Raw genomic sequence first — 20,989 nt, forward strand, 5'->3', positions numbered from 1 at the left:
GGCCCATAATAAAGATTGCTACCAACTTAAAAAATTATCTAGATCTGTTTCTTTTTCTTTCTTTTTTTTTTTTAAAGCAATTGGGGTTAAGTAACATGCTCAAGTTACATGGCCAGTTATTCTGTGTGGGTGCCAAGTATCTGAGGCCAGAACTGAACCCAGGTCTCCCGACGCCAGGGCCAGTGCTCTTACTGCACCACCTGGCTGCCCCTAGATCTGTTTCTTATGAACTTTTTGCCTAGGCATATTTCTCTGTCCTATACTTGTACAAAAGTTTTAATTTAAATGCAGGTTACATTAACTTCTACTAAATTCTATATTGTTCTCAGATATTTCATCATGAATAGATCATTTTGAATTTTGATCCTACCAATATGTTTATTGTTTCTCCCAGCTTTGTGTCATGTATAGATCTTATCTGCCTTTTAATTTGATCTCATTTTTACATCTTCAATCAAGTTACTGATGTAGATATTGAACAGGGATAAGAAAAAAGTCCTGTGTCACTTCCATAAAAGAATTTTCTTCAGGTTGATACTGAGCAATTAAATCAATAACAATGCAGAGTTGTTGAATTCATTTCAAAGATCACTGAACCACAAAAAATTATTAAGAACTTGCTTTTTGCATTTTATTACATCTTGGTAAATCCATCTAGAAATGCCATCATTCAACCTGAATTTGACTATATTATTAATAAGAATATTACAGGAGATCTTCAAATCTTTTTCTGAAACCAAGATACACCATGTCTACAGTAATGTCCTAATGAATACAACAGTGATGCTATAAAATGAAAATATAAGATGTTAAAAAGGCCAAACTGAATTTTATTTTTATTAACTGGGTACCATGAAAGTTAATGTCAAAAGACAATATGGGAAGTAATGCAGTGAAATCTTTTTTGAGATCACAAATGATAATCTAAGTGTATTACCTCTACTTGACTTTGTAGCCTAGAAAAGAAAAAAAAATGAAGGCTAACAAACAAAATATACATGAGATTTAATACAACTTCCTTTTGTTGATCAGATATGAATTAGAGTTCTTAGGGTTAGAGTTAATGACATATTGTTTTAAAAGCAAAGGTAGATAGTCTTTTTCAACTTCCCAGTAAAATGTTACATAGATCACATTAGTTTTTAAAGTGACTTTGTCTATCTTTTACAAAAGCATAAAGTCATAAGACTGTAAGATTTAGAACTATAAGGAAGCCCTAAGGTGATTTAATACATCTTAAAATCCTCTGAAACCCATTCCGATATTTTGCAGATGAGAAAATCAAGGCTGAAAAAAGAGAAGTGACTTGCCCAAAGCCACATAGCTAGTAAATTGAAATGACCACATGAGAATGTCTGACCCTAAAACCAATGCTTTTTGAGTATTTAGAGACAAAAGACTTTCATTTTTGCCTTTTTATTTCCTTACCACATCACACAGTGGCTTGCACACAGTAAATGTTTGTTAAATCCAACCAGCTTTAATAGATGGCCCTTTAAATATGCATTGCTCCTTAAATGAGAAATAAAGCTTTGTGGTACTATCACATTCTGAATATACCTTGCTGAAGTGAGGGCAGAATATCTTAAATTTGAAGCAAAGATTTTAACTAGGATATTAGGATTTTGCTTACTTCTAGTTTAATGATTTTGGTAAGAGTTTAAATATGTAAGAAACAATACTAGTGAAATTAATCAAGAATTCTTTTTTTTTTAAGGATATGAATTAAATTTTATGAGACTTGCTTAATCCTTTCCAGGGCACGGGATAAGGAGGCAGAAGGCAGACAGAATAGAACTATTTTTTTTTTTACTTTAACTATATTACATTAGAATAAAATAGGATTTGTGAAATTCTTGGTAGCTACAGAAACCAATATAAATAGTAAAATATGTAAAGAGTAAAACAGATCATTTTTTTTATAGGTTGGGCCCAAACAGAATACCATAGTGACATAGCCTACTTTTAAAAATAGTGTTCTCTTACAAATCTTAAAGAGTACTGTCATTTCATCTCCCTCTTGGTAGTTGATTGATTACTCCTTTTCCTTATGTTCATTAATCTCATCACCTTATCTTTTATACCACTTCATTTTAGTAGGAAGGTAATAATAAAACCCTCATCCATTATCCTTTTACTCATCTAGTCAAGCGGAAATGGTTAATAACATGCTACAAATTGAACTTCAATCACCTCATTTTCTCCTTTGTCAAATGCACATTAAAATATATTCTAAAAGTGCAATTTGTTTTACTGGAAAATTTGTGTTATATTGCTACAGACAACTAAAATTAAGTGTTTCTCAGTTTGGTTATTAAATATATCCAACTGTTCTTTTATCTACAATACTAAAACATTAACTCATTTTATTAGGGTATAATAATACAAGAGCATTATCTCTCAGAATACAGAGACATCTAGAATACCTAATAGTAAGTGTTATACAATAGGTCATTTATCTTAAAAAAAAAAAGCCCATAAAAGTGTTCACGATCATTTATGAATGGGTACATTACTGCATATGAAACTGCCCTTTATTTTTAGAAAGTTAATTTGTTTACATTCAGCCTTATCTTCAAATGCAAGCCTTATTAGAGAAGACATCTATAACTGTCACACACAATAGGATTGTATTGGTGAGTATGACAGGTGGAAGGATGGACACAGAATAAGTGCACATACAATGATTTCAGGCCCTGAAACCACAATATATAAGTTATCTTTGGGAGAAAGAAGAATATTTGGGGCTTTATCAAACTATTATTCATAAAAAATTATGCTTTAAGTTTCTTGAATAAAATAGTTATGAATGACTGGAGAGGTACACAGTGAACACAGGTTAGCATTTGATGAAATCATAGACCTTTTTGCAAATGCCTATGTCCAGAGGGGAGAGAAAAATTCTCTGCTAACTTTGGTATAACTCATTTATTTGTCCACATATCATTCACTTGTTCCAAATAGATTGAGACTGCAATATGAGACCATAACAACTGATGAAAAACTGATGAAAAACCTAACCATATGCTTTAATTAGCTGAATAGAACTGGCCAAAATAATGTTAGCAATAACCAAATTTAACATCTAGTTTGCCCAAAAAGTGTGAGTCCTCAACTTAAGCAGAAAGTATTAAAAAAAAAGATTTTTTTCTAAATTCTCTTTTTTCCCCCTCATTTTTAAAGAAAGAATGGGACAACTAGATTATCTCTCCATAGATAACATTTATGGATGCCATAATCTAGTCATAATAAATCTACTGAATTTTATAGCACAATACTATACATATATATGGATTAACAGAGTTGAATAAAAGCAATATTCACCTATCAAATCTAGATAAGCTTTGCTCCTATTTACTTCAAGATCTTTTTTATAATGTCATCAGAATGTTCATGTTCAGTAAGCATATTTTGTGCAATTTCATATCTTTTGTACAATTGGAGAATCTTTTAAAAGTCACAACTTTTATGAATAGCAGATACATTTTAGCATGAATACTATTATATGACAAAGCAATGTTATATTCATGAATAAATTTTTTCTAACATGCATAAACTTTTTAAAAGTGACAATGACATAGTATATCATGAAGTCGTGGTTTGTTTTTAAAGAATTGCTCCACACTTATAAAAATGTCTTAATGATGTGACAAAGATATTTAATTCATTAGGTTTATGTTTTTAACCAAAAGGCAGAAAGCGAGAATGCAATGCCTAGTTATAATTGAAAGGCCAGCAAGTATTGAATAAATCTTTACAACAATTTTTACTTAAATCTCTAAACACATCCTTGTACAATATCAGATGTCACGACTTACAAGTAAATGAGTTCATCAATTTAATGAGGATTCAAACAAATCGGCTGCCTAATGAGAATTCTGGCTAATGTGGCAGGGTTCTGGTCCACTGCTGACAAAATCACTTTGATGAAACTGGGACAAACAGATGAATGTCCTGTTTCTTCTGGATATTATTATATCATATTAATTAGAAATAAGAGAATAAGCAGTTGTAATGTACAAAGTTAAAGCTTTTTTTTTTTTTAATGCTTCCAGGTTTTGCCAAGTGTTTATGCTTTTACTCATGATTTTTCATCTTCAACTCCTACTTCTATTACATCTCTGGCACCCTTTACATTCACATTGCCACCACTGTCATTGAGGCCTAGCCTGATATTGCTAAGAGTCTCCTAACTGGTCCTTTGCCTTTGATTTCACCTTTTTCCAGTTCATCATTATTTCTGCCAGAAGTAATCTTCCCAAAGTAGGTTTTCATTCATGTAATTATCATGCTCAAAAATCTTTAAAAACTTCTCCAGCTACAGAACAAAGTTTAAACTCATCTGCATAACATATATACCCTTCACAACATGATCCAATCTACTTTTATAGACCTATAGACTTATATCTCTCAATACTGCGCTACATATATTCTGTGTTGGTTTAATGCACCCTCACACATGCCCCACACTTTCCATCTCCACATCACTGCTTGTTCCAAGTGCTGAAAGACTTCATGATTAAGATCAAATGCTATCACTTTCATGAAGTTACTAAAGAAATTCTGGAGATAGCTGGGAACAATCCACAAAAACTAAGCAGGTAGTATCATACCGGACTGAAGGTGTTGTTCTTCCTTCATTTACAAAGAGGACCGATGACATCATGGGGTGATTTCTTAACTTGTGCATGAATTGGATTTAAGTAAGGCAGAATCACACAAAGTCATCAGCCTCACTCTTTATTCCAGAATCATTGGAGTGAGTGGCAAGACAAAAGACAGGACAACTGGTTATGGCCTGGGAAGCAGTGGATGACTTTGACATCTTTGATGCCAAGCTGTAAGGGCTCCACAGCACCTGCTTCAGCCGCCTTCATGGCCATTGGAACAAACTGCTCTCATCCACCATTCCACCAGGGAAAGTCTTCACATGCTTGGATAGATTTCCCCAAACTCACCAAAGGTTTTGAGGCCTGTCAGTTACCCTGAACTTCGCTTAGCTCTTATGAGATGATTTTACTGGTGTGTGACTACTGCACAATTCCTGAAGCCCCAGATGATGCCAACTATGCTGAATGTGAATTGTGTAAGAACTCTTTGCTCAAGTTCATATCTAGCTAGGCACCTACTTTCTTTTAATTCTACTCAGGCTTTGTATTGTTTACACTTTAAATATTACAGGAACTTCCTTGAGGAAAATTTCTGGTCTCCAGAGAAATCTCCATCTATGATCTCACATTTCCTCTCTATTTCATGCTCCCTACTCTGGCAACTTCACTATCCTCATCACCATTTGCCTCTTAATTCTGTACCTTCCCAAATTCAGGCTTTATTTCTGAATTCCTCTTTTCTAGTGTGCCCTGGTCAGAGAACCTTCAGCCTCAAAGAGTGGTGCAGGAAGAGAATGCTGGCTCTGGAACAGAGGTTAGACTCCTGCCTCAGTTACCTGACCTGCGAGACCTTGGTCAAGGCACTGCTTTGATCTTCGGCTTTTTCATCTATAAAATGACTCAATCAATGGCATCCAACTTAAACAGAAAAGGGGGTCATTAATTAATATATGAAAATCCTTGTGGGGCATAATGACCTAGTTTTAAAATGTGATATTATCTATTTTATTATTTATTCATTTATTTAGCTAAATATTTCCAAAGTACATTTTAATCTGGTTCAGGTCACATTCAGGATTACCAAGGGCTACATGTGATCTGCTGGTCTCTGTGTTGGACACTTCTGGACTATACGACCTTTCATGTCCCTTATAGCTTTAGATCTATTGTCCTATCATTAGATGGAGCATCTCTGGCTACTGGCTGAGGCCTCTGGCTGGCTGTGCTTCCAGAAAGGGTGCTAGAAGAGCTAGATGACCACATAATTATTGCCTCCCCTCAATTAGATATGATTTCTCCTTGCCTTTGAATTTCAACATTCTACAAAGACCCTTGAGACACTGGGAGAAAGTAAGGAAAGCCTGAATGGACATCTTGTAGTGAACTTATGGAACAACATTAGCAATAGATGCAAAGGATGGGCAGATTGTAATCACTCCTGGAAAGAAAGTCTGAATCCATGGGATTATAGATACATTTGACATTTGCATCCTATCAGTCTCTCTGTTTCTTTCTGTATTTGTTGCATTTATCAAATTTTATGTTACAATTAATATTTACCCCTTTATTTTCAAGATTATAAACTCCTTGAGCCAGGGATTGTATCCTATTCATTGTAGTACTTGGAACACAGTATAGGAAGCTAAGGGGGCACAATGGTTAGAGGTCTGAAGTCAGGAAGACTTGAGTTCAAATACACTTACTAGCTATATGACCTTGGGCAAATCACTTAACCTGTTTGCTTCAGTTTCCTCAATTACAAAATGGGGATAATAACAGCAACTCCTTTGTAGGATTATCATGAAGGTAAAATGAGATAATATTTGCAAAGTGCTTAACCCAGTATCTGCTACATACAGTGGCTTGTCCTTTGTTCTCAAAGAGGACCATTATATCAGGAAGATGATGCCATGACTTGCAAAGTGAATTGGATTTAAGTGAGAGAGGGCTGTGGAAGGTCACCAGCCTCGCTTTCTTCTCCAGAGCCACCAGGCTCCAGTGGCCAGATACAGATGAGGACAATTGGAGATGCCCACCTGCCACATACTAGGTATTATAGAAATGTTTATTCCCCCCTCCACTAAAACACACAAAGAAGCGTGTAAAATATTTGCTGAATTGAATAGTCACCCTTTTCCATCACAATATTACTCATAAACCTGTTTTTATCATTAAACCTCAAACCAAAATACAAAAAAATAATCTAATAAGATTCCTTTAGAAACAGTTGTTGGGTGTTTTGAAGTGCTAAACATGTCCATATCTAATCATTGATATGTAATAATGTTCATATTTTTTTTAAAAGGCTGCTCAAAGTTTATTAGTTTCAGTTGAGTACAAAGTAAACAGGTTACTGAGGCTGCTGAAAAGCACATAGGTGATTCATATAAAAAAACAATAGCAGTGTGGTTTCTTTTACTTGTTTTTTGGTGTTTTGCTTGTTTTCCTTAAAAAAAAAAAAAACATACCCCACAACTACTTCCTACACTTATGCAGCCTATCTATTCTAAAGGAATAGGTGGGAGAAGGAAGGGAGGGGAGGGGAGGGGGAAATGGGCTCTGATGCCTAGCACACTTCAGAAGCAGGGGAGCAGCAGGGAGGGTGCTGCTGCTCATGCAGAAGGCCCAGTGCTGGTCTTGCTGGGCTCACTGACATACCGCTTCCTCATGGCCTCCTGAGCCAGGTCACAGGTGATCGTGCCATGAGCAACCTGGAAAGTTCCTGAGTGCTCTGGGGATTCCAATACAGTTGTCATGAACGGATGACTTGACTTGTCAAAGAAGAAGCTTGCCCACCAGTGGCTTGGGTCTGATTTGGGAAGACCAGGATGGTGGGGGATCACTTCCCCAGAGTACTCAGCACCTCCACAGGAGCTATTGCTGGAGGTGGAACCCAGACGCCTTCGGTAGTAGTCATGGGTTGCCACAAGTGAACCGCTGGATGGGATTGCTGCCATATTGCTTGTTCTTCTTATGATGATGTAAACCTTAGTGGTGGCTCCCTAGCAGCCCCTGTCAGGCAGTGGGCTGCAGCGGACGATCACCGGTGACCTGGCTCAGGAGAAGGGGGCGCTAGGCCACAGAGCCCATTTATAAAGGAGATCATGGGAGGATACTCCACGGCAACGAAAATGCGAGAGTTCTTTGGGTTTCGTTCATATTTTCTAAGATGTTTAATGTCAAAGGAGGCTTTATAAAGTAACAAAATTATCATAAAATTAAATGATTTAATGAATGGGTCCTATACTCACCAATCATGGAAATATTGCTATAGCACTATGCTCACAAATAATAATGCTGCAACCTGAAATTAAAAATATTTATACCCTTTAACTATCATGGGTGCTTCACTGTTAGAAACATAGCGTTACAAAATAATTTTATAGCTAATATGTAATTCTTTAGTTTACAAAGCATTTTATATTTATTATCTCATTTGATATGCATAACAGATTATAAATGAAAAGGAGTAAGGAAAAATTATAACGATCATTTTAGGAACACACTAAGGATTCTAGTTTGGGCCAAGGAGAGAACTAGGAGTTAAGCTCTGACCTTCTATAGAGAAGGCTCAAATGAATATGTTGTCCTATTTCATATAGTGGGATTGGAAAGTCAAAGTCAAATGATTTGGTATTCCAGAATGAGAGATAATGCAAACATTAAAGATAATGGAGAAATTACCATAAATTAGGACTGCTGAAACCATCTATAAAAAAGGATTTTGTCAGCCTTCGTAAATAACTACACTCACATTATTTAAAATTTCAGAACATTACTGTATGTCTACAAATGAAGCCAAAGAATCCTAAAACACTGCCATATATTTCAGAAATAGCCATTCAACATTCTATATATTTTTAATACTTACCATATAAAATTCTCCTCACCTTTGCTATTGAACACCATGAAAAACTTGTCTTTAGCAAATGGCCTGAACTTCCCCCAGTATTCTATTCTCAGTCCATAGAATCAATGTGTTTTCTGCCTGGACCATTACCCTGAAATGTCTTTTGTCAAGCTCCTCAGAATACTCACTACCAAACACAAATATCTCTTTTCAAGTTTCCAGGGTTTTCATGCTGTTGACTAAACACTCCTAACAGGACAATCTCTTATTCCTTGGTTCTTTAGAAAGCAGGCTTTCTTGGTTCTCCTCTCTAATCATTCTGCTGTCTCCTTCACAGGTCCTTCATCTTCTTGATCCATGGAGTATGGGTATTTAAAGATTTACAAGTTTTTTTCTTCTTTCTGTTTTCATTCAGCTTCCTAGCTTCAACCACTTCAAAGCAATCGAAACACAAACCTTCATCTCCGTTCCTGACTGATCTTCACAGCTTTAGATCTACAGACTTACCTGGAGGTCCCACTAGCTCCTTGAGCTCAAAATGTTCAGAAGATAAGCTTGCTTTCTTTCTTTCCCACTAAATCTATCTTTAATTTTGATATCTTTTTTCCTATGGCAACATTAATTACCCATTTCTATATTCTATACTATATTATCCTGAACTCTTCTTCCTAATCTCCCATGGAATCACCTTACCAAGTCCTGTTGATTCTACTTCTACAACTCTTCCATGAGTCCAATCTTTCTATTCCAGGTCTCTACTATCAGTCCTCATTATTATAAGCCCAGACTAATGTGACACTTTTGCCCCTTCTCTCTCATAATCTATTCCCATTCCAATCTTTCATATGGCTGCCAGAACAATATTTCTTACAAGTAACTTTAGCTGTGTCACTTCTTCCCTCAACAATCTTCAGTTTCAAGTTCAAACTCAATTTCTTGGCAAGGCCCTTTATGATCTGGAGCCAATCCTATCACTCCAGCAAACTTCTAAAAATTCTAAATGCCAGGAAAAAAAAAACTTAACTATTCTCTGACCAACAAATATTATGATTTCAATACATCTATATATTTGCTCCAAAATTTTACTGTTCATGTCCAGAATTGCTGCCCCTTCTAATATCTTTATCAACTGAATACCTACTAATTCTTTAAAGTTAAAAACAAATGTCACTTTCTTTTTTGTTTGTTTAATTTCTTTATTTTTACTTTTCAACATTCATTTCCACAAGTTTTTGAGCTACAAATTTTCTCCCTGTGTTTCCCCTACCACCCACCCCAAAATAGTGATTCTACTAAATACCCCTTCCCCCAATCTGCCCTCTCTTATATCCTCCCCCACTCCCTCTGACTTTCTAGAAGGGCAAGATGGATTTCTATACTCAAGTGCCTATATATCTTATTTCGCAGTTGAATGTAAAAAAAAAAGAATAATAAAATATATATTTTTAACATTTGATTTTAAAACTTTGATTTCTGGATTCTTTCCCTTCTTCCCTTGTCACCCACCCCTACTGGGAGGAAAAACAATTCAATATAGGTTACACATGTGTAGTTATGCAAAATATTTCCATAGTCGACATATTGTGGAAGAATGACTATATTACTATCCATCCTATCCCACCCCCCACTTATTTTTTTTCTCCTTTGACCCTGTCCCTTTTCAAAAGTGTGTGCCTCTAACTACCCTAGCCCCCACTCTGAGCTCCCTTCTATTATTCCCCCTCTTATCCCCTTCCCCTCTACTTTCCTGTAGGGTAAGATGCCCAATTTGGTGTTCACACTATTCCCTCCTTAAGGCAAATTCAGTGAGAGTAAGATTGATCCATTCCCCTTTTATCTTCCAGTTCTTCCCCTCCATTGTAATAGTTTTCTCTCACCTCTTTTATATGAGGTGATTTGCCCTATTCTATCTCTCCCTATTTCCTCTCATTATATTCCTCTCTCACCTCTTAATTTTATTTTTTTAGATATCATCCCTTCCTGTTCAACTGATCCTGTGCCCTTTATGTGTACCTGTACACATATACACACACAATCACATATGTATTCATATGCACATATACCCTCCTATATAGACATATATATATATATATATATAAATATATATATAAATATAAATTTATATTCCTTCAACAATCATAATGCTGAGGAAAATTTCATAAGTTACATTTATTATTTTTCCATGAAGGAATGAAAATAGTTCAACTTTAATAAGTTCCTTATGATTTCTTTCCCTGTTTATCTTCTCATGTTTCTCTTGGTTCTTGTATTTGAAAGTCAAATTTTCTTTTCAAATCTGGTTTTTTTTATCAACAATGCTTAAAAGTCCTCTATTTCATTGAATGCTCATATTTTCCCCTGAAACATTATACTCAGTTTTGCTGGGTAGGTGATTCTTGGTTTTAATCCTAGCTCCTTTGACCTCTAGAATATTATTTTCCAAGCCCTTTAATCCCTTAATGTAGAAGCTGCTAGATCTTGTATTATCCTGATTGTGTTTACACAATATTCAAATTGTTTCTTCTTGGTTACTTGTAATATTTTCTCCTTGATCTGGGAACTCTGGAATTTGGCTATAGTATTCCTAGGAGTTTTCTTTTTGGGATCTTTTTCAAGAGGTGATTGGTGAATTCTTTTGATTTCTATTTTGCCCTCTGGTTCTAAAATATCAGGGAAATTTTCCTTGAGAATTTCTTGAAGGATGAATTCTAGGTTCTTTTTTTGATCATGGCTTTCAGGTAGTGAAATAATTTTTAAATGATCTCTCCTGGATCTATTTTCCAGGTCAGTGGTTTTTCCAATGAGATATTTCACATTGCCTACTATTTTCATCATTTGTTTGGATCTGTTTTATAGTATCTTGGTTTCTCATAAAGTCATTAGCTTCCATTTGCTCCCATCTAATTTTAAAGGAATTATTCTCTTCAGTGAGTTTTTGAAATTCTCTTTCTATGTGGCAAATTTGGCTTTTTAAGGCATTCTTCTTCTCCTCATTGGTTTTTTGAGCTTCTTTTGCCATTTGAGTTAATCTATTTTTTAAGGTGTTATTTTCTTCAGTCAGGTTGTTGACTCTCTTTTCATGATTTTCTTGCATCATTCTCATTTCTCTTCCCAATTTTTCCTCTACTTCTCTTATTTGATTTTCAGAATCTTTCTTGAGCTCCTCCATGGCCTGTAACCAATTCATATTTTTCTTGGAAGCTTTTGTTGCAGGAGTTCTGACTTCATTGTCTTCCTCCCATTCCATACTTTGGTCCTTTTTGTCCCCAAAAAAGGAATCTAAAGTTGGATTGCTGTGCTTGCTTTGCTTCCTTTGTTTGCTCATGTTGCCACTCAATTACTTGACTTTTGAGCTCTTTGCCACAGTAGAACTCTGCTTCCAGAGGGGAGAGCTTTGTCCCAAATCACTGGGGTTTTCACATTTGTTGGAGTTATCAGGAGGGCACTATCTCTGCAGCCCCAACAAACTCTGTCTCAGTAGTCACACACCTCAGGACCATTAACCAAGATCACAATCCAGATCCAGGCAGGTTAAAGCAAGAGTGATTACTCTCTGAATGTTTGCTTGGCCCCACTATGATCTGCAGGCCAGGAGCTCTGAAGCAGCCACATGGAGGTGGCTGCAGGACTACCGCACCTCTGCCACTTCTAGCTCTGGACCTTCTCCTCCATCCCCCCTCCCCCCCCCAGGTTCCAACAGAGTTCTATACTTTTTTCTTTGGCATTTATGGGTTGATAATTCTGGAAACCACCACTGCTGCTAGTGATCCATTCTCCTGAAGTCCTCTGCATCTGTTGGTCATGGTCGCCCTGGGGCTAAAACCATGGGCTCACGTGGGACTACTCTCATCTCCCAGTGCTGCAATGCCCTCTTCCTCCCAGTCTGCCAGACTGCCTTCAGTGGGAGATCTGTTTCTCTCTGTCACTTTGTGGATTATGTAGCTCTAAAATTTGTTTAGAGTTGTATTTTATAGGTATTTGAGGTGGTTGTAGAGGGAGGTCACAGAATTTCCTGCCTCTACTCTGCCATCTTGGCTCTGCCCAAATGTTACTTTCTATGGTGTCTCTTTGGATATTACTGTTAGTGTAAACCTTCCTCCTGGTATCTGACACAACATTTTATTTTACAACTCTCTAATACTGCCATAATATTGTGTGTTATACCTATGTAAGTTTGTGGCATTTTCCCATTCCTCCAGCACGGTAAGACCCATAAGAGTAAGGATTAATTCTTATCTAAATATTTTATCTCCCCAATGCAAAGAACAGTGCTCTAGCAGATGCCTTAATATCTACTGATTCTTAATCTTCAAGAAGATATTATTATTAAGAAGATATAATTCTAATAGCAAAATGTAAATTTCAGTATTTATCCACTAAAAATTACAAAATGTTATCAATTATGTTGACTTACAAAATCAGGTGATTAGGTAAACTTACTGTCTCCTTTCCCTTTTACATTTCCCTTACCCCCTCTCTCATCTCTTCGCTGACCAGATCCCATGGGGTACCAGAGTAGGAAGAACAACCTGCCTACTTATTCCACTTGGATAAGCTAGTACTCAAAAAATTTTACATTTCTGGGGAAATGGGAGACCATCAGATCTTACAATCTTCCTTTATCTATACTTTCTGGAATCCAGAGTTCTCTGCATATGGACTGCTGATGGACCCTAAGTACTTATATACCTCACAACTTTGTTGCTGACTCCTAAGGACCCTTCTTCAAGGGTTCTCTCACAGAAATACAGTGTGAGGTCCTTGGGGGCAGTTCTCACTTTTTCTATTAGTATCACAAACAATTAACATAGTGCTCGAAACACAATTACTTAATAAAGACTTTTTTATCCATTCATTCTCAATGAACAAAACCAAAATGTTGTTAGTCTAGGCATATCAGATTTTTTTTAAATAACACAAGATTTTTAAAAATACATATTTTTCTAAGTCAAACTATAACTGTTTTCTTGAGTAGTGTACCGTGGAACATATCTTTTTTTTTTTTTAAGCAAAGACGATGATGCCAAGTCATGTCTCAATATTTTAAAAAATTACATGCATGGCCATTAAAATCGGGGGGGGGGTGTTTCTTTGACCTTTGAAAATAAGTTTTTAACTGATATATTCTATTTCTCATATCACTATGTATACTACTTAGCCCTTCCCAGAAAGTAATCCCATATGACAGATATTGTTTTGTACAGAAGGGAAAAAAAGTCAGGAGAATTAATCAATACATTAAGAAAGGTTAAAACCATGTGTTAACACCTGTGGGGTAGATTGGTATTATCTTCTTATATCTCTCTAAGTCTTCCTTGACCTTCACAATTTTGTTACAGTAACTTTCAATTTTTTCCTGTGTCATTGTTCTTTCCATTTACATTGTTATAGTCACTATCAATATTGTTTTCTTGAGTCTACTCACTTTACTCTACTTACAGCCCAGTAATATTCCATTACCATCTATCGAAATTTATTGAGTCATTCCTCAACTGACAGGAATCTATTTTAAAATTCTCAATTATCACAAAAAGTGCTATTATAAATATTTTGGGATATACAGAAGATTTCTTTTTCTCAATAACTTCCTTAGGATATCATTAATGGAGTCTCTAGTTCAAGTGTAACTGGTTTACATAATTTCAATTTCCATTACAAAATGGTTGTACCATTTTATAGTCCCCAAACAATGCATTTAGTGTGTCAAGACTCTTACAACCTGTCCAAGAGTGACTTCCCATTTTTGTCATTTTTGCCAATTTGTAGGGTATGAGGTGAAATCTCAGGGTTGCTTGGATTTGCATTTTCTCTTATTATTACTGATTTGGAGCAATTTTTCACATGGTTTTGAATATTTGCAGTCCATCTAAGAACTGTTAGTTCAAAGCCTTTGATCATTTATCTAATGGGAAATGGTTATTTGTCAGATATATACTTTTATATGTTTGTATATATGTATAAATTGTCCATATATCTGGGATATGAAAATCAGTATCCAATTTCTCTGATATGAACATTTTTCCCACTCAACCTTTCTTTATGCAAGAAGGATTAATGTTGTCTACACAGTTTTTCAGGGTCATATATTTAAAATTGTCTATTTTATCTTTTATAACCGCATCTATCTCGTTTAGTTAAGAATATATCTCCTACTTAAAGCTGCAAGGGGTAGATTCTACTCTATTCCCTCCACCTGTCTTTGAAATAGGGTTTTGATTTCAAGTTATGATTTTTTTTCCTTCTGCTGAAAACACAGTTTTATGTTGCCTCTATTTAAAAAAATTTTTTTAAGGTAGCCTGGTTCCCACTAGCTCTCTTCTCACCTTGATCCTCTCTTCTTGTTTATCACCCCTTTTCCTTCAGAGTATTGTTCAATAATTACTTTTTCTCTCCTGCCTTTATCAGGCTATATATTTATTTCCCCTCATTCTTTTTTCCTCTCAGTCAAGTAGATTTCCCCATTGTCTTCTTTTTCAGCTAGTTCTGTTAGTTTTTTAATTTAATCTTTTATTCCTTTGATAAAGGATTTTCTCACTCTCTTTATTATCCACATTCTCTTTCTGTTTTCTATAAACTATCATTCTCTGTATTATTAACTCTTCCCTTTATCCCTTTCTGCCACTATTTTGTAGGACTCATCCAATGGATTTGCAAGGAGTGTCACTTAGCTTTGTCCAGTTCACTGCTTTTTGGAACACATTATAACATTGCTTCCTCCTCTTTTTTTTTTTTTTTTGCTTTTTTTTGGGGGGGAAAGGGGGAAGGCTGGGCAATTGACTTGTCCAAGGTCACACAGCTAGTAAGTGTTAAGTAAGTGTATGTGATAAATACAGAGAAGTCTGAGGCCACATTTGAACTCAGGTCTTCCTGACTCCACGATCCGTGCTCTATTCACTGCACCACCTAACTACCCCAGCTTCCTCCTCTTTCTAACAGGTGCAGAACAGTCTCTGGTTATTCGAATGTTCTTTGCTTCATATTTACAGGTCTTTCTCCTGATCACTTGCAAAACTAGTTGTTTGTGAACTGAATTGTTAAATTTAACCACTATGTCTCTTGGAATTTGCAGCCTCAGATTTTCTGTGGATTCTTTCAACTGGAATTTTTTTTTCTATGTTCAAAAGTTCTGGCAGTTTTCTTCTATTACTTCCTTCATTGTGGTGTGGAGATTTTTGTCATGTCCTTCTGGGAGATCCTTAGGTTACCTCTCTGCATCTTGTCTTCAATATCAGTATGTTTTGTTGCATAATATGCATGTTTTCTTTTAATGTTACTGTTTTGCTTACTCCTTCTAGATTATCCTTCATTTCTGTGCATTTTCACTCTACTGTTTGATCATTTATCTGTTCTCTCTTTTGTTTCTTTGGTTAAGCTTGCCATTACAGATTGAAGTTTTTCTATTTTGTTCATTACTTCTGCTGTGCAGGACATACATTCTGCTCTCATAATTCTCATATATAGTCTATTTTAAACATCAATAATATTTTTTTACTCTTGGTTGATATTTTACCTAATTTGTCTTGGGTTTTGACCATTACATCTCCTTACATCTCCTCAATTATCCTGGGATCTCTAATCTCCAACAGCTAATGACTCTTTTTCATTATAAGTAACATAAAAACTGATAGCACTTGCTACATAGTGTTTGCCTTTTGAAACCAATCTTTTGTGACTTCATGTACATTTTCATGAGGTTACTCATAATTTTCAACCTTCCATGAATCCTACACAATTCAACCCACTTAAATTCATTAAATACTGCTTTAATCATGTTACTTTCTTGCTAAAAAATCTCTAAGATTTACTTTACTTCTGGCAGCCTGTTTAATGCTTCTGTTCTATAGAAGTTATAGTACTATTACTAGTGTTAAATGAGAATCATGTACAATCACGTACATTTACTTAAAGGAAAAACCAGAAGAAGAGTCTAAAGTTGGAAAGGATGTCGGATCACGTATTTCAATCCCCTCATTTACACAAAGGAAACTGAGACTAGATAAATAAAACACTTGCAGGAGATCATCCACTATATAGCAGATCCATTATATGAATCTGACTCTTCACATTCCCCATTTTTATTAATTTATAAGCAAGGACAGTAATATTCCTTTAAGACAAGGATTTCTGTCTGCATGAAATAGCACAGTACCTTCTTTGCAGTGTGTGTGTGTGTGTGTGTGTGTGTGTGTGTGCGCGTGCACGCGGGGGGGGGGGGGGGTTTATTTTTAAAGAAGTCAAAAACCTATCAGAATATCCAGAACCTTGGGGAAAGGGCATTATCTATCAACCACCAGGACTTTCCCCGGTGTTCTTCAATTAATACAATGACCAGCACCATTTTCATCTACATTCATTCCATCTACTTTCCTCAAATTAAGGAGACTAAACATACATACTGATACTCAGTTCTTTCATCTATTTCATTCCCAGAGTCCAGTCCCCCTATTCCACCTACTCTACAAATGGGTCATACAATTCATCTTGCTATTATAAACAAGTTTTTCACTTCTAGGTTCATGAACTACCTTTATCTAATCACAACTTTTTTTTAATCATTATATCATTCCCTATGTCTTACCACTCCAATATGCTTCTTTGTCCTTACTGTGACTTCAAATCCCTCTATCTTCAGTTATTTCCTAGGTTATCACCTCTGCATTAACTATCTTCCCTTTGATTCTACTTTTGCAACATCTCTCATACATGCCTCTTCCTCTCCTATAACATTGCAACTGCCCTGTTGCAGTCCCTTGCCACCTCTTACCTATACTGCCAACACCTTTCTGGTTGGTTTTTCTACCTCAAGCCTTTACTCTCTCTAATCTGTCCTCCACTTAACTGTCATATTAATCTTCCTAAATTTCAGTTCTGAACATTTCACACACCACCACTACCCACTCTGTCCATATATTCCAGTGGTTCACTATCACTTTCAATATCAAATATTGAATTTTCTGTTATTTAAATCCCTTCACAATTTGGACCCTTCCTACATTTCTGGTGTTCTTACATTTAGCATCACTCACTCCTACTCTGATCTACTTGCTATTCCACACACATAAAACTCAATCTACCATTTCCATGCTTTTATAGGCTATGCCTCTCTGCCTAGATTTCTCTCTATCCTCATTCCAACTTGTAGTTTCCCTTTTTTTTTCAAGAATCATCTCAAGACTAGGGGTGAAATCAAGATGGTGGAGAATAGGCAGCAACTCAGTTGAACTCTCCTAAAATACTCTTCCAAACAACTTTAAAATAATATCACAAATCTAATTTTGGAGCAAGAAAGCAAACAAAAATTTGGGGTGAGACATTTTTTTCCAGCCTAAAACAACAAGAAGACAGTGAGAGAGGTCTGTTACACAAGGGAGAGGACCAGCCCAGAGCAAGGCAATACCAGCAATGAGTTTGGAGGTGGTTGCCACAGAAAGAGCAGCAGCTTTAGGAGCTCCCAGTTCAGAATGGGAAAGAGGGTCATTTAACTGGTCAGAAAGAGATTACAAAGAAATCCTTAGCTGGCACCCAGTGCAACTTTCATTTACTGATAGTTTTATTGTCTATATGCAGTCCTGGGTTTAAGTTCTAGAGAGGATATGAGCACTAGGACTTGTGGCTTCAAGAGAATGAGAGACCTGGTAACAGTTCCAAGAGGAATGCTGCCAGGAAGCAGGAGTCTTTCCTGGGAGAAGACCTGGAGAACAGTGATCACACCTCTCCCTGGATCATACTACCATGGAAGTATGAAAAATTTATAGACCTCCAGAACTCACTCTGAAAATAACAGCACAAAAAGAAAAATCCTGAAGCTTGGAAAAGTGCCTTTCTAACTCCAAATAAACTTTAACATTAAAGTCAAGAAACAGGATAGATGCAAGGGCCTAAAACAATTACAAAAGACTCATAATCAAAAATGCCATCCACATCCAGAGAAAGAAATCTGGAGTCTAAATGCTGATCAAAGCAGACTATTTGCTCTCCTTTTTTGTTTTGTTCGATTTTTTTCTTTCTCATGGTTCCTCCCATTCAGTCTAATTCTTCTAGACAACATGACTAATGTGAAAATGTTTAATAGGACTGCATATATAGAGCCTATATCAGATTGTTCCCCATCTTTGGGAGGGGTAAGGGAAGGGAAAAGGGGGAGAAAATGTAAAACTTATGGAAGTGAATATTGAAAACCAAAATTAAATAAACTGATTTTTAAAGAAAGAGACAAACTAGAAACTTAAGCTAGAAAAAATGCACAAGCAATGAATAAAGAACTTAACCAGAAAAAAAGTCACTATAATAGCAGATAAGACTAAAACACAAACTCAGAAGAAGACAACAATGTGAAAATAACTACAAACAAAGCATCAAAGAAAAATGCTAATTGGACCCAAACCCAAAAAGAATTCTTGGAAGAGTTAAAGAGTTAAGAGTTATAAAGGAAAAATTAAGAAAAAAAAATGAGTGATGCAAAAAAAAATTATGAAAAGCGAATGAACAGTTTGGTAAAAGAGGCAGCAAAAAATACTGATGAAAATAAAACCTTAAAAAACAAAATTCGTCTAATGGTTAAAAAAAGAGGCAAAAATTCACTGCAGAAAAGATCTCCATAAAGAATAGAATAGGTGAAATGGAAAACAAGATACAAAAACTTGCCGGAAAAAAAGACCTGCTTTTTAAGCAGAATTGACCAAAATTAAAATGAAGCAGAAAAGTTCACTGAAGAAAAAAATTTCTTAAAAATTAGAATTGGGTAAGTTGAAGTTAATGACTCTATGAGACATCAAGAAACAAAGTCAAGAGAATGAAAAATAGAAGAAAATGTGAAATGTCTCATCAGACAAATAAGAAAAATATAGAAAAGGTCATTTAATTAGTGAACTACCTGAAAACTATGTATTAAAAAGGAGTCCCAGATAGCATATTTCAAAAAATTATAAAGGAAAACTGCCTTGATATCTTAGATCCAGAGAGTAAAAAAGAAATTGGGAATTGGAAAAAGGAATTGGCACTAATCACCTCCTGAAAGGGATACCAAAATGAAAACTCTCAGGAATATTATAGACAATTTCAAAGGTTCCAGGTCAACAGTAAAATATTCTAATCATCCAGAAAGAAGTCATTCAGATATCTTGGAGCCACAGTCAGGATCACAAAAGATTTAGCATGTTTCAAGTGAAATGAGCAGAGGGCTTAGTATGTGATATTCTGGAAGCCAAAGATGCTAGGGTTAAAATCAAGAATCACCCACTCAGCATAACTGACTATAATCCTTCTGGGGGAAAATGAACATTTAATGAAACTGAGAACTTTCAAGCATTCTTGATGAAAAGAGCTGAGCTGAATAGAAAATCTGACATTAAACACAAGACAGGAAGAGAAGCATGGAAAGGTAAACATGAAAGAGTAATCATAATTGACTCAATAAAGTTAAACTGTTTATATTCCTACCTGGGAAGAGATACAGGTATCTCTTAAGAACTTTATCGTAATTAAGGCAGTTAGAAGAAAACTACAAGGGCACGGATGTGAGTCAATTATGTTGGGATGATCCCCCCCCCCCCAAAAAAAAAGGCTTGAGAAAGAGAGATGCACTGGGAGAAGGAGAAAGGGAGAGGTAGAATGGGAAATTTCCTCAGATAAAAGATGTGCACAAGGAAGAGTGTTTATGGAGAAGAGGAAAATGGGGAGGGGGAGGGTAGGCAATGCTCACTTTCATCGGAATTGGTTCAAGGAGAACAGAATATATACACATACACACAGGTGGGTACAGAAAACTATCTTGCCTACTAGGGCAATAAGAGGGTATGGGGATAAGATATAATAAGGGGAAGATGGGCATGATAAAAGAAAAGGCAGAGTAAGTAAGGCAGTAGTCAGAAGCAAAACAGATTTTTGAGGAGTGACAATAAAAAAAGAGAAAAGAGAAAACAGGATGGAGAAAAATATGTAGTAATCATGTAACACTGAATACGAATGAGATGAGCTGACCCAGAAATGGAGAGCAGAGCAGAATACTGCAATATGTGGTTTATTTCAACACATCCACCATAAATGATAAATGCTGGCAGGAAAGAGGGAAAATAAGAATCCTAATAAACTCTTGGTGTAGTTGTGAACTGGTGCAACCATTCTGTAAAACAATTTGGAACTATGATAAAAGGCTATTTAAAACTATGTATACCCTTTGATCCAGCAATACAACTACTAGTTCTGTATCCCAAAGAGATAAATAAAAAAGCAATGTGACCTATATATACAAAAATGTTTATAGCAGCTTTTTCTGTGGTGACAAAAAATTGGAAATTAAGAGGATACTCATCAATTGGGGAGTGGTTGAACAAGTTGTGGTGTATGATTGTGATACAATATATTGTACTATAAGAAATGATACTTGGGAAAATCACTTCAACCCAATTGCCCTGCCTTTCACTCTCCAAAAGGACCAAAAAAAAAAAAATGATGAGCAGGATATTTTCAGAAAAACCTGGGAAGACTTACATGAACTGTTGCAAAGTGAAGTAAGCAGAACCAGGAGAAC

At 35.8% G+C, this 20,989-nt stretch overlaps 2 protein-coding genes across 3 annotated transcripts in view; both read right to left on the reverse strand.

Annotated features, from left to right (window-relative positions):
- LRBA (LPS responsive beige-like anchor protein) overlaps positions 1-20,989 on the reverse strand; it is a 737,508-nt gene that overhangs the window by 270,283 nt on the left and 446,236 nt on the right. The gene's annotated exons all lie outside the window — the stretch shown is intronic.
- On the reverse strand, positions 6,903-7,797 carry LOC138175143 (pancreatic progenitor cell differentiation and proliferation factor-like). Its single transcript, XM_069105497.1, has one exon. It carries the CDS (start codon positions 7,565-7,567, stop codon positions 7,223-7,225), a length of 345 nt encoding a protein of 114 aa, XP_068961598.1. The 5' UTR covers positions 7,568-7,797; the 3' UTR covers positions 6,903-7,222.

This window comes from Petaurus breviceps, unplaced genomic scaffold (assembly GCF_028583685.1).
Source record: "Petaurus breviceps papuanus isolate PSGF00001 unplaced genomic scaffold, PetGlider_PUasm1.0 76, whole genome shotgun sequence".
NCBI classification, from domain to species: Eukaryota; Metazoa; Chordata; class Mammalia; order Diprotodontia; family Petauridae; genus Petaurus; species Petaurus breviceps.

Excerpts from the sequence above, each read along its gene's own strand:
- LOC138175143 (XM_069105497.1), bottom strand. The coding sequence starts at position 7,567 with ATGGCAGCAATCCCATCCAGCGGTTCACTTGTGGCAACCCATGACTAC.